Source organism: Corvus moneduloides, chromosome 16 (assembly GCF_009650955.1).
Source record: "Corvus moneduloides isolate bCorMon1 chromosome 16, bCorMon1.pri, whole genome shotgun sequence".
In the NCBI taxonomy this organism is placed as follows: domain Eukaryota; kingdom Metazoa; phylum Chordata; class Aves; order Passeriformes; family Corvidae; genus Corvus; species Corvus moneduloides.
Window position 1 is genome coordinate 5,211,643 of NC_045491.1, and position 12,876 is coordinate 5,224,518.

General features: G+C 49.4%; 2 protein-coding genes across 4 annotated transcripts in view; both read right to left on the minus strand.

Moving 5' to 3' along the window:
* MICALL2 (MICAL like 2) overlaps positions 1 to 321 on the minus strand; it is a 1,158,523-nt gene extending 1,158,202 nt beyond the window's left edge. For both annotated transcript variants that reach the window (XM_032125978.1, XM_032125977.1), the window contains exon 1: positions 98 to 321. In XM_032125978.1, the coding sequence (XP_031981869.1) occupies positions 98 to 240 (143 nt within the window). In that variant the 5' untranslated portion in view covers positions 241 to 321. The remainder of the gene's footprint in view (positions 1 to 97) is intronic.
* Positions 322 to 5,589: 5,268 nt separating this feature from the next.
* INTS1 (integrator complex subunit 1) overlaps positions 5,590 to 12,876 on the minus strand; it is a 32,008-nt gene continuing 24,721 nt past the window's right edge. For both annotated transcript variants that reach the window (XM_032125889.1, XM_032125887.1), the window contains exons 42-47: positions 12,631 to 12,743; positions 11,976 to 12,089; positions 11,086 to 11,156; positions 10,490 to 10,581; positions 10,305 to 10,414; positions 5,590 to 9,904 (exon numbers count right to left, since the gene is read on the minus strand). In XM_032125889.1, coding sequence (XP_031981780.1) covers positions 9,789 to 9,904; positions 10,305 to 10,414; positions 10,490 to 10,581; positions 11,086 to 11,156; positions 11,976 to 12,089; positions 12,631 to 12,743 — 616 coding nt within the window. In that variant the 3' untranslated portion in view covers positions 5,590 to 9,788. The remainder of the gene's footprint in view (positions 9,905 to 10,304; positions 10,415 to 10,489; positions 10,582 to 11,085; positions 11,157 to 11,975; positions 12,090 to 12,630; positions 12,744 to 12,876) is intronic.

Consider the following 12,876-nt stretch of genomic DNA (forward strand, 5'->3'; position numbering starts at 1 on the left):
GGGATGGCCACAGCCCAGCGAGGGTCCCGGGCCGCGAGCGGGGCTCCCACCCCGCCGGAGCGGCAGCGCGGCCCTCGACGCCCGGCACGGTACTCACATGAGGTCGGGGCGGTGTCGGTGAAGGATGGCGCAGAAGGCGAGGCCGTCGCGGAACGAGGTGGTCATGTTGGTGATGCTGACATCGCGGTAGCCCTCGCACTGCTGCCGGCACCACAGCTGCAGGTTCTGGATGGCCGCCATGGCCCGCGACCCGCGCGGAGCCGCCGGGCACCGCGCCCCGGGGCTCGGCGAGGCCGGGCAGGGCCGGGCACCCTCCGCACCGCGCCGTGCCCACCGCGGGCCGAGCAGCCGGCGGGGGGCGGCCGGACCGGCGGCGGGAGGCGGGGAAAGGGGCGGGCGAAGGGCGGGGAAGTGGCGGCGAACGCGCGGCTGCGGGGCCGCCTCGGCTGGGGGACCGGGCAGCGGCACCTCGGGCACCCGCGGGGCCCCGCACGTCGCGCTGCTGCAAAGGGCAGGGGCAGTTTCCTTTGCTCCCACACCAAAGCGGCGAAACGGCCTGCCCGAAGGGGCGGCCTCCAGGGGAGGCGTGAATCGTATTTAGTCACTGGGAAGGATGTTTTCTCCCCATGTGGAGGAGAAAAAGTTAAAAAGCAGCAAAGATCACCGAAATGTAACCGTCCGCTGGATAATGCCGCGCTGGGTGGGCGGATACATCCCCAGCATCACCCACTGACACCGAGTGCGAGCAGTGCCGCGGCCGCCAGAGCCCCTCTCCCACCGCAGCGAGAGACCGAGGGGCAAGGAACGAGGAGGAGGAGGAGGGAGGACGAAGCTCGGCTGCCCAGAACCTGCTCAGAACCTGCCCAGAACCTGCTGAGAACCTGCCCAGAACCTGCCCAGAACCTGCTGAGAACCTGCCCAGAACCTGCCCAGGGGTCTCGCTGTGGCGAGGGAGGGAGGCCAGCCGGGAGCGGGGGGTCTGTCCGTGCTGGGGCAGCGCATCAGGCATCGGCAGTGTCACGGAACCATGGAATCGTTCAGGCTGGAAAAGACCCGCAGTTTCCTCCCCGCCCCGGCCCCACAGAGACGCGTGGGGTGTCTGGGTGAAGGCGGCCCCCGCTGCCGTCCTGCCCCGCTGGGCTCACTCCAGCGCTGTGATGGCCTGCTCGCAGCAGCTGCCCCGCAGCACACGCATCCCGTAAAATAACTCACCAGACCTCATGCAGCTGACAAAACATGAGAAGAGACAAGGTAACACTTAAACAGCTGCCTATAAATTAGGTAAAAATAATCAATAATACATATAATATATTAACGGCATTTCTGTGACATGATATGGATAATATACATTAATATATAAATACCTCACAAATAATTCAGAGTGTTTCCATTTCATCAACAATCACTGGCCAATGTATTTACTTTATGGTAAGGATTATACACTTCATTATAAATGGCTTGCTGGGCACGTCAGCAACTTTTACATCTCCATTCACTTTATTATTAATGGTTTCCTGAACAGTAATGGCATAATAATGCACACAATGCAGCATGAATATTTGATGTGGCATCTATAGTCTCCCATTTATCATTTATAACAGGCTACAAAAACATTATAAAACATTTATTACAAATTTATAGATCACTTTATACTAAAACAAAGTTGTGTTATAAATACATTATTACTCCTTTATGCCATTTATAGGAATCCCTTGTAATAAGGCCTTAGCATATGTTGCTGCACAACCGTAACAAGAGTGGTGTGGTGAGGAGGAAATATGGCACTGTGAGCCTGCTCCCAAGTCCTGGGTGTATTCTCTGATGGAAAACAGAAACATCTGCACTCAAAATTCATCTAAGTACCAAGGGACCAATCAAAAGAAATGCTGGATTAACTCAAAGTTGGGTTTTTACCCCCTGCTTCCCTCAAAAAAGACACTTGCTGGAACCCCGAAAGATGAGCTGTCCCACATTTCCACAACACCTTTGACAAAATTCCGTAATTTACAAAAAGCCTGGCTGACGATGAGCAGCCCTTCCCATCCTCAGGTAACTTAGGGCTTGGTGAGAAATAAAAGAGGAAGCTCTGGATTTCGGAAATGTGTCTGTGGAGTTTCTGTTTAGCAGTGTGCATCCCCTGCTGTGCCTCCAAATGACACAGTGAAGCACTGGGAAACGAGGAGAAGGAAATGAGGGCTGGAAATGGAGTGGTTGCCAGTTGCCAGTCGTACAAACAGTGAAAATCAGCTCCTGAGCGCAGCTTTGACACAGCTGTACTTACCCCTTTCAGATTTAATGGCCCAGATGGGGCACAGCCCAGGGAACTAGACCTAGTTTTTAAAAAATATATTTGTTTAACATGACAATCTGTCTTCTAACAAACCCAGCTTAATGAGTCGATGCAGTTAGTCCCCTCTCATTACCTCGTGCTTCGGGAAGGGGCAGCTGGGGCTGGTGGCAGGGGACACAGCCAGTGGCAGTGGAAAGCCAGGCTGGCCTCAGAGCAGCTGTGGTTTCTTGTGTATCACAGGCCACCATGTTTCACCTCGTCCCTCCCTGCACTGCTCCCTGTTTTTCCCTGGGATAGTTGTACCACAAATCCAGGCTTGCAGACACCAGAAGAAGAAACTATTAGTTGCTGGCTCCGAGCTGTGCATCCCAAGAGAGGGTTAGTCTGGAGGTACAGCCCTTGGTACACCAGAAGAATTGGGTCCACTTTATCCACTAAGGTGATTAAAATGACATTGCTGAAGGAGTTTGCTAATGCAGTAAGAGTATTACTGCTGGCCCAATAATGGCTTTCCAAAGTACAGGCAGCAGAGACTTGTGCACTGTTAGTTGGTGATTAAGGAGAGCTCTGTGGGATTTTGCAGCTATGATGAGTCTTTAATGCACCAACAGGTAAACTAACACACACTGAGAGAGGAATGGGGCAGGAAGGGAGCAGAGCTGCCTGTGCAGCTGCCTATTACCCACAACCACTGTTCTCCCAGGATGTTTCTCAGGGGATGATGCTTACAAATCCTTACTGTGGATTGTACCTTTCCTTTCTACATCTTTTCCTTCGAGGGAGCCTTATAGGTCCTTATCCTGTTTTGCAGACCTTGCCCCTGCTCACTGAGCTCTTCCCAGAGCTGCTGGATGAGGTTTCCTACCTGAGATGCACAGCTGGCTCATGGAGCAAAGCGTGTCCTGGAGCACAGTGCCTGCTCCCCTAGCTCCCTTCCCAAGGTGTGTTTGGAAGCTCGTTGGAGCAGCAATCCACAGACATGGACTGATTTATTCTTCTCTACTTACAGACACTCTTCTTCCTCAGTCCTTTTCTCTTCTTAGATACCAGACTGCACTGGAGAAATGCTGAGTGCTTCCTGACAGTTGCTATGACTATGACTAGTGAGGATTGCTCTACCATCACCTCTTAAATTTATCCTGGTTCCCATATGCAGCAACCAATGGATTTTACCATTAGTAGAGAAAAACCTTAAATATGCGACTAGGTCACTCTAAAGCCCAAAAAACCCCAACCAACATTTGTCAGCTTGAAGACTCAAGATGGGGAAAGGTTGATTTCTTGTAGCAGAAAATGTAGGGCCTCATGAAGCTGAGAATCAAGTGATGCATTTTTTTTTCTCATAAGAGAGTGTAACATCATAGAAAAAAATCACATCTTTTAACTTTTGTGAGAAATCAGCTGATCAACTTGAGCTACTTCATAATTTTGCCACAGGCTGTGTGCAGGGCTGTTCACTCCCAACAATAGGAAGTGTGTGTCTTAGCCAAGAGCTCTCATATATTCCTGTGCCAATGGCTTGAATTAAATTGAGGGATTTAAAACAAGAAGGAAAAAGTATTTGTCTCATCAGTAACATGCCTCATCAGCTCTCTCTTCCCAGAAGGCAGCCAGGCTGACTCCACAGAGATGGAAAGGCCCCAAACAGGGAAAAGAAAGCCCCAACAATTTCACAGCTACTCACGCAGAAATGCTTCCACATGATACCTGCCTCCCCTCAGAGTCTGACTAGTTTGACCTGCAAAAGTAGCAGAAAAAAAGTTATTACGAAATTCAAGTCTGAACAAGAGTTTCCACTTCCATTCTTCCAAGAAGATGAAAGAGAAACCTGAAGTTACAGGAAAAGGCACTTGGGTAAAGCTCTCTGCAACACATCCCCCTGAGAAGCTTATACATGGTAAACCCATTATCCTAAAATCTCAAAAGATCAAAACCAGTGAGCATCAGAGCAAAGAGTGTCCTATCACCCAGCTATAACACAATGTCACATCAAAACAGAAAGAAGTCACTCTCCCTTGTCCCTCCTGCCCACCAGCCAGATGTCCTGCTGGCTTTCCTGTCCCCCACTGCAGTGGGGTGAGGGATGGGCTAGAGGGTGATTTCAGAAAGTTTTTTCCAGGCAACAAAGATAAGAGATTGCTCACATCCTGCATCCTGCACACCAGGTGAGAGGAAAAATGAAATGTCCATAAATAGCAGCTTGGTGGATCACCAGTCCCAAGGAGCTAAAAGCAGCTCTCTGAGAGGGTTGGGGGTGGTATTTATTTCCTAAGGTGGTCTCCCCTTGTCTTCCACGGAGGTGAAACAGATGATGGTGATCCCCAGTCTTTGCACTGCATGGCAGAACACACTCCCTGGTCCTCCAGGAGCTGCAAACATCCCCGTTCTTATCAGAAAGTGAAAGCAAAGGTGTGTTTTGCAGATCAAAACCTCTTTGGATCATGCAACTTGGTGAAGTGATCCCAGGTTTATCAAGGCACCACCACGGGAGCAGGACACACCCTGGAGCAGGAACTGGCTTGGGCACTTTGAAATGCTGTGTCTTATCAGTAGAGCAGAGTTTAAAGCCTGTAAAACCAATAAAATTTGTTAGTGATTAACAGTGTGAACGTGCTGAAGCAAAAACGCACTTTGTGTTTTTTTCCAGGCCCATTGTAGACATGACTAAGTGAAGTTTCCTTTTCCCGGTAGTGAGGATAAGCAAGGTCTTGTTCTTGTTTTCAGGAACACAAAGAGACTTGCTCATCACTCAGCTTATTGCTGAACCCTGAATTCCAGCTGGAACCTCACCTGGAAAAGAAGCCAGCTCTTACCTCAGGTTATGAACTTAATAGCAATAAAATCCTTGAGACAGAGTAACTCTAAAGGCCGGAACTTTCCACCTTTGCACTGAATTGATGGGAAAATCTACAAATTGCCTTGTTTTCACTCACACCAAACCTGAAGCACTATGTGCTTTATTGGGGGGGAGAACAGGGACTCCCCTAGACCATCTGTAATAGTACAAAATTTGGACTCTCCAGTCCTGGCATACCAGTGTGGTCACTCTGTGTCCTCCACAGCCACTGGCACCCTGTGTCCCTATGTTGGTGCCTTGGTGAGTGCAGTACCAGGGGAGGGGCCTGGTGTGGGGCACTACAAGCTCTGCAAGAGAACTCAGGGTAGATGTGTTTTAGGATGCTCCAAAAGGGCTGAGCACCCTTAGAAGTCTCACTCCTCTCCAGAGATACTCACAATAAAACCATATGCATCACTTTAGATTTTGAATATCATCATTGGTTAAAAAAAAAAAAGAGAGAGAGAGAGGGAGGTAATTTTATTACTCTTATGGTATGTTTTCCATTATTTGCATAATTGCTTAATGCTAATAAGTCAATTAGCAATTCTTACAGCTTAATAATTACCCAGCAATGACTGGGCTACCGTAGCTTAATTAATTTTTTAATTGTTACTGGGGGTCTTGACATTTTTTGCCAGTATCTTCTTGTATTAGAGATGGTGTTCCTGCAAACAGGCTGATACCAAAACACCACCAGCAACACAAGGAGAGGCAGATATGTTATTATAGAGGTCTCCTGATTTTAAAACGATGGGAAATGTCAAGGTCTGTATTCTGCTACTTTAGGAGCAAATTATCTAAATACAAGGAGAGGCAATACAGAGATCAGTCCACCCTAGGCAAATGCTACCCCTAGAGCAGCCAGGCTACTTAGCTGGCATGGGGCTGGCTTTGATACTCCTAAAGTTAACAAAAGTCTTACCAATTTTAGTTTTTAGCAAATAAGTCCTCGAGTTAAGTGTGAACTGTACTGTCCTGAACTGTGGTATGGCCAGAAGGAAGTTAATTGAGGGCAGGCAGGGCCAGGATTGCATTTGTCACTGATGGAGGTCACAGATGAGGTTGGCTGGAGGAAGGGAATGGCAGGGCCCCAGGGAGCAGTCCTGGGAATAGACTCCACTCACAGGCACGAGGTAATGGAGTTTTCCTCTCCTTTTTTTATTCTGCACAAGACTTCTTGCCTGCTGCTCCTCACAAAGTGAGGCTTCTCTTTACCCTTTCTCATTTCTCATGGCTGGCACAACATCAGCCTTTGCCATGAAATCCCAGTTGGTGGCTGTTACCTGTGCACCTCTCCCTGTGCCTCTGCTGTTGGCATAGCAGGTCAGGCAGATTTGCCTCTGAGCTCAGTGTTGGGACTCGTCCAGCTCCCCAATGTCAAGCATGTCCCAGAGGCAGCAGCCACTGAGTCAGGAACAGGCAGGCACCTCCCTGGTTAGTCATGCCCTGCTCATAGCCAAATTCACATGGTGCTCCAAGATATCCTCGTGGTTCATGGGATGCACAATCTTACCCAGAGCTGTGTCAAAAAGCCACAAACCTCCAGGACACTGGCACGTGAGGGGCCACAATTCCAGCCACACAGAGCCTGGCAGGTGCATGGTATGGCCGGGTTAGAGATGCCCACTTGTGCCCAGCCAAGCAGTGAAGGTCCATCATGTGCATGCTGGACAAAAACCAGCCTTGTCCTGAGCTGGGTGCAGCCACAGGATGAGAAACAAACTTCTGGCCAGTGTTCTCTTCCCCATCATGCCTGCCTCTACAGCTGGAATGGGATTCCCAGTGTATCTGAGAAGACAAAAAGCCTCCCCCTGAGCCAGTGTTAAGCACATTTCCCAGCCTCAGATACCAGCTCTGGCAGCCCAGTTCTCTTAAGAAAGCTCTTAACTACAGGGGATCATGGTAGAAAAGTGTCTAAGCAGGGATTTTGTACCAGTTTGGGATGTGCTGCCTCTAAGGCAGATGGGAGCAGTGACGTGCCCTGGGCGAGTCATGGAGCCCCATGGGCTTGGCCAGGAAAGACCCTGCAAACCTCCTCACCACTCCTCTTCTGATCAAGGCACAAGCTCTTGAAGACACTGAAGATGGCCCCAGCTCCAGGAGGAGGCTGGGAGAGCCGTGAGGGGTGACACTGTCAGCACAGCCGGGATGGGAGGAGAGGAGGTGCTCAGCCAGGCAGAGATGGAAGCTACAGAGCACAGATTACAGGCAGGCAAGTGTCAGTACCACTGTCACCAACCCTCTGAGAGCTGTCACGGCTGCCTTCCCCGTCAGCAGAGAGGGGCTCCTGCCCTGAGCTGTCTCCACACAGCCAGGCACCCCCTGACAGCCCTGTTTTCAGTACTGATCTGGTTTTGATGATGTGCTTCAAGCCAAGGCAACCTGCTTAGCTCCACCGGGTCCAGGCAGAGGATGGCAGCAGAGAAAATGCATTGTGGGAACCTTCAACACAACAAAAAGGAGAGATCAACAAACCACAGATGATGACTTTTGTACTGGGACATCTGTGGGAAGTCTCAGTTCTGCGAAGTAACCTCCACCCACATCATCTCCATTTGACTTCATTTCCTGATCTCCCAAAAGATGTTTACTGCTGCTGCTGCTGCTGAGATGCTCCGTCCACCTTTCCCAACATATCTCTTTCCACACAGCTCTGCAAAAATCTGTCTGTTCTGGACTGAGGGGTCACAAAGTAGTTCTGCCAACACCCAAGCATGCCCTGCTCCCATGACCCAGGCAGCCTGCAGCAGGTCTGCTCATCACAAGCATTGCCAAACAGACACTGGACAATTTGGGACCAACCACATTGTTTGGTTTTGCCTGTAAATGTTTCTAGTTGCAGCCCAAGAATGGGATTTCTGGAAAGCCCCAGCTGCAGAGAGGATCTTCACTAAAGCACCACTATTGTGTCTGACTCACTGTCTTTGCGCAGTAACGGTCTTGAGGCATTTTCCTTGCGCCTTGACTTAAAAGTCCTGTTAAAAGCCCTTTTCCAGGAAGTTCCACAAGTTCCCAGCTGCTCTAGGCGCACAGCAGCACCAACAGAACTACCTCCCTGCTCTGACAAACTGCACAGTGCCTTAATGATGTGTGATAAGGGACTAAGGTAAGGGTTCCCAGTGAGATTAGCGGCTCCCCTTGGACAGGCGTTAATCCTGCTGTCACTGAGCCCCTCAGGAAACCCATTCCACTGACTTGATCTCCTTCAGCTGTTCCTCCACATCATTTATATGGAGCTAATTGCCACAGTAGTGGCTCCAGATGCAAAGCAGATGCTGCTGAAGAAAAGAGCGTGTAGCATTCGTAACTGATGGCTCTAATCTCTATTTAAAGACAAGGCTACCAGGAGTTGATGGGAGGTTCAGTTCTCCCCTTTTTCTTCTCCATCTCTCTGCAAAGCCAGCTGGACATTCATTCATATTTTGACACACCAGCTAAAGTGCTCAGCTGTGGTATTCCTCATGTGCAAGAACAGACAATATTTCTCCACCCAGCCACCTACGAGGTCACAACTGTCCCTGCCACCAGCAAGGAGGTATAGATAAAATTCCTCCAGGATGTTTGTCTTTAGTAAATTGCAGAGTTTCTCTACAAATGACATGAGAACAAACTGGTGATTAGAATCAAGTGAGGCTGGAGAACATGCACACAGAGCAGCAATTTCTCTGGAGCAGGGGAAAGTTTTGGCGCCAGCCTTCTGTCCTCAAATGACAGCTGGCAAATAAGCCATCACCCCTACCCACAGGCAAGGACCAGAGAGCAGCGGTCAGAAGAGTCACAGGGAGGAACTGGCAGATCCCAAAGAGGAAACCCAGCTGCTCATTCAAAGACTTCACTGTGACAGTGGCCAGCTGCTGGGATGTGTGCAGATGTACCAAGAAGTTTGTTTTATTTGTTTTTAAACAGAAGTTTTCTAAGGAACCTCTTAAAAGTTGTCCCGTCAGCAGCTGGTGCTGACCAAACTCATCCATGGTACCCCACTGACCCTTCCAAACCTGCTCCATTTCTTGCACATCCTGTAAAAGGCCAAGGCAGCTCTGTGAGCACTTGGCCATGGAGACAGGTCTTCCAGAGATGCTTTGTCGAGAATAATGAGAGAATGAAGTACAGGGGGAGAGGGATGTCAAGCTATGCCCAAGGGAGCAGAGAAAGGCACAATGGAAACAAAGAGAATTTTAATTATAAAATAAAAAAAAATAAAACACCCACCCCCAGAAACCAAAGTGGTCTCTCCCCCTGCACAAATCTGCATGTTCTCTCCAACACAGAGAGTGCAGATATTTCAAGTGCAAGGGCCATCGCTCACTCCCTTCTGCTCTCCCAGCAGCTCTGCCTTCCTGGAGAGACAAAAACCCCCAAACAACAAACCAACAGCCACTGCCCCAAGACCCCATGAAGGAAGTGGTCCCTGTTTGGCACAATGTTCAGGAGATTTGTCTCCCACAATAATGGCATTTTAGCCAGCCAGATTGATCCTTGCCCCTTGCTGATCTTCAGTCAGCACCCTCTCCTTTTCCAGAACAGTCTGGCCTGCCACATCCCCTTTGATCCTCCAGCAAACATGGGTTGCAATACACTGTTCTTCTTGCAGAGCTGTAATGCAGCTGATGAATCCATTAAATTAATTCCTGTGGAAGTGAAACTCCCAGAAGCACATGTTCATATCATGGCCTCCATGTGCAGGATCTTCAAAGCCTCTGAGATCTGAGAGCTGGTGTCGATCTGGCCGTACATGCCCACCAGGAAGGCCCTGTGCAGCAACACCGCTGCGTGCTCTGGGGGAGGGAAAGGCAGAGTGAGGACTGGCCCGAGGGCTCCGTGTGCAAGAAGAGCAACCCACCAACAACCACTGGGTGAGCATTTGCAGCTACGTGAGAAATCTCTCCTTCCATAAGAACACGGCACAATCCACCCTCTAACAGCTCCGTGGGTTTGTGATCATGTGAGAGGTCACAACTCAGAGAAAACTGTAAGGGAGACAAATCTACTTCAAGGAAGCCCCCCTTGTCTCTATGACAGCTCCCCTTGTGAAGCTCAGCCCAATTAGTATTGATGGCCTGGTCTAAGCAATAGCGATCCTGGGCAGCTTCCCAGGGGAGCTGTTCCCAGCACAGAACCCCAGCTTTGACCCTTGTGAAGCCAACTGTGCCCCAAAGGTGGCACATCTCCACTTACCTTGGCAAAGGAGGGTGTATTCAGGCAGGTTCCTCAGTGCTGTCTGCACCACCTCGAAGTCTCGGCTGCCCAGGCAGTACATGTAGGTGGGCAGGAAATCTGCAGCAATGCTGGGAGTGAAACATGACAGTGTCAGTACAGCCCAGATCACCAGCCAGCACAGCCTCAGTTCCAGGGCTGCTCACCTGGGGTTGTTCTGAATGGAGCGCAAAGCCAGGCTGAAGGCCAGGTTTCGGCAGGAATCCTCTGATGAACTCATCAGCTTCTGTAGGTTTGTCTGAAAGATGGACAAATGTGGATCACGGGGCCATTCAGGGAGCACAAACTCCTCAGACTGGCATTACTCCCCCTCCACACCAATCCAGCCCAACACAAATCCAGCAGGTACTAGCTGACCCCAGAAATCCCTCCCTGTAAGAGATTATCCTGGTTTTGAATACTTTAAAGTACCCTTCTGTAATCTTATTTCATGTGGGACAGCTGAGTTTTTCCTAGTTTACAGCTTTTTCAACAGAGCTGCTCTGTTTTCTCCTTGCCCTGGGAAGAGGACAGAGGGTTAATTCTTCCTCTGATATAAAGTAGATGATGGTTGACCCAGCATGCAATGGAGAGAAATAGCGCCTGCTCTCAGCAGGGCTAACTGAGGACACATTTCTCCTAAGGTGCTGCAACAACCACCCAAAAAGCAGAGGAAGGGACGTGCTTAAGCTGGCTGTGCAACACAGACTCTGGTGAAAAGAATCTCTTCCTTCCAGCAGCAGTTTGAGACACCAATACTCACAGCAAAAAAGGCAAGAATTTCTGGCCTCCGTCTGGACATCTCATCGATGTCTGTCAGCACCTCCAGGATGTCTGCCAGAAGACACAGGTTGAAAGGGTGACTGATCCAGCAAAGAATCTTTTCTTTTTTCCCCACAAAACCAATCTCCCAAGCTGTCAAGGTTTCCCACTTGCACACAGAGGTAGTGTAATAAAGGCAGTTCTTCAAAAAGGAGGAGCCCAGGGATGTGCCAATCAGCACATCCCAACCTGCCCAGGCAGAGGAAGGAATGCAACGGGGTGAGAGGTTTCAGTTCCAGAACACTTTCTTCTGTAACTAAAGACCTTCACAGAGTGTCTCTTTAAAAAACAGGGTCCAGGCAGGACATTTTTGTCCTATTCTACCTTGGAAGGAAAACCATCACAACTTAGGTTTAACACTGGACACCTGTAATTTCAGGAGGCTTTTGGAGAAGATTATTGTTCCCATATGCCAGGTTAACATGATTTTCTTCCATGAAGGCCATTTGGGGATTTCTAACAAACCCTGCTTCTCATCAATTTGGTACTTCATTCCTATCAGCACTTCAGACTTGGCTCAGACTGTAGCATTCCTTGATTTACTCATACTATCTCCCAAAATGCTTAAAGATCCTTGAAGAGCCCCAAAGCAGAGGCTATTGAATTACTGCTGAGCTAAGTGATAACAGAATCATAGGAAGCCTCTGTCACAGAATCACAGGAGGTTACGGACAAGTTAATCCAAAAATGGAACAATATCCTAACTGCTGGTGACTTCCAAACACAAGACTGACACAGGAAACCAGGCTGCTGCTGACAGATAAGTAACAAGGTTAACAAATGCCTGCATTTGCCCTGTGTCTTTGCACAGCTCTGCAGGTCCTCACTCACCCTCCACTGTCTGGCCTCTGGAGAGCCTCTTCATATACGGGGCCATTTCAGCCGGCGTGAGGGGAGTGAAGAGGGACACGCTGACAAGGGGGAGAGAACCAGCAGCTGCTTCATCTGGGGGGAGAGAGAGAGAGCAGGGCACTCCTGACAGCCAATATTCCCTCCCAGTGCAGTGGTGTATCATGAACCACCAGCAATGCTGTGATCCAATTCCTGGCTCTCACACTGCCTCTAATCTCACTGCACCTCCTGTCACCCCCTCAGCTGACACTGAGGAGGAAGCTTTGCAAGCTCTTTAAATACTGACTAATGTTCCCATGCAAGCTGTAAACAGTGGAAGAGTGGATGTGCCCTTAGAGTCCCCCCAACAGGTCAATCCTTAAGTGTGGATTAAAAGGGCGAAATCCACAACCAGGAAACTCACCCCTGTTAAGGGCTGTTGTTCTGCTCCAGTAGTGATATCACTGGCAGCAAAACAAATTAACCCATCCCAGATCTGGTTCCCAACTGCTGAGCATACAAGTGCCATTCTCCACTCTAAACACATTGAGCTGTTACAAGAACAAGCACAGCATACACCCCACAAAAACACCTGTTCTCCAAAACAGACTACAGGCTCACCAGCTGGAATAACTCTTTCCCCACCCAGACTCACCATCCTTCTCTTCATCAGAGCCCCTGTCCAAGATGCCACTCTTACTAGGCAGACTCAGCCCAGCCAGGAGGGACTTCAGCATTGCTAGGTCACTGTTGTCTGATGACAGGTCACTGGGAAAAAGAGGTGTTGTGTTTGGCTTTCAATAGCAATAAGGGCATGAGCACAAGTAACAGCACAGATATGTACACTGAAACAAAGAGCTGCTCAGAAGCAGAAACAAGATTTTTCCTTTCTTTGTAACTG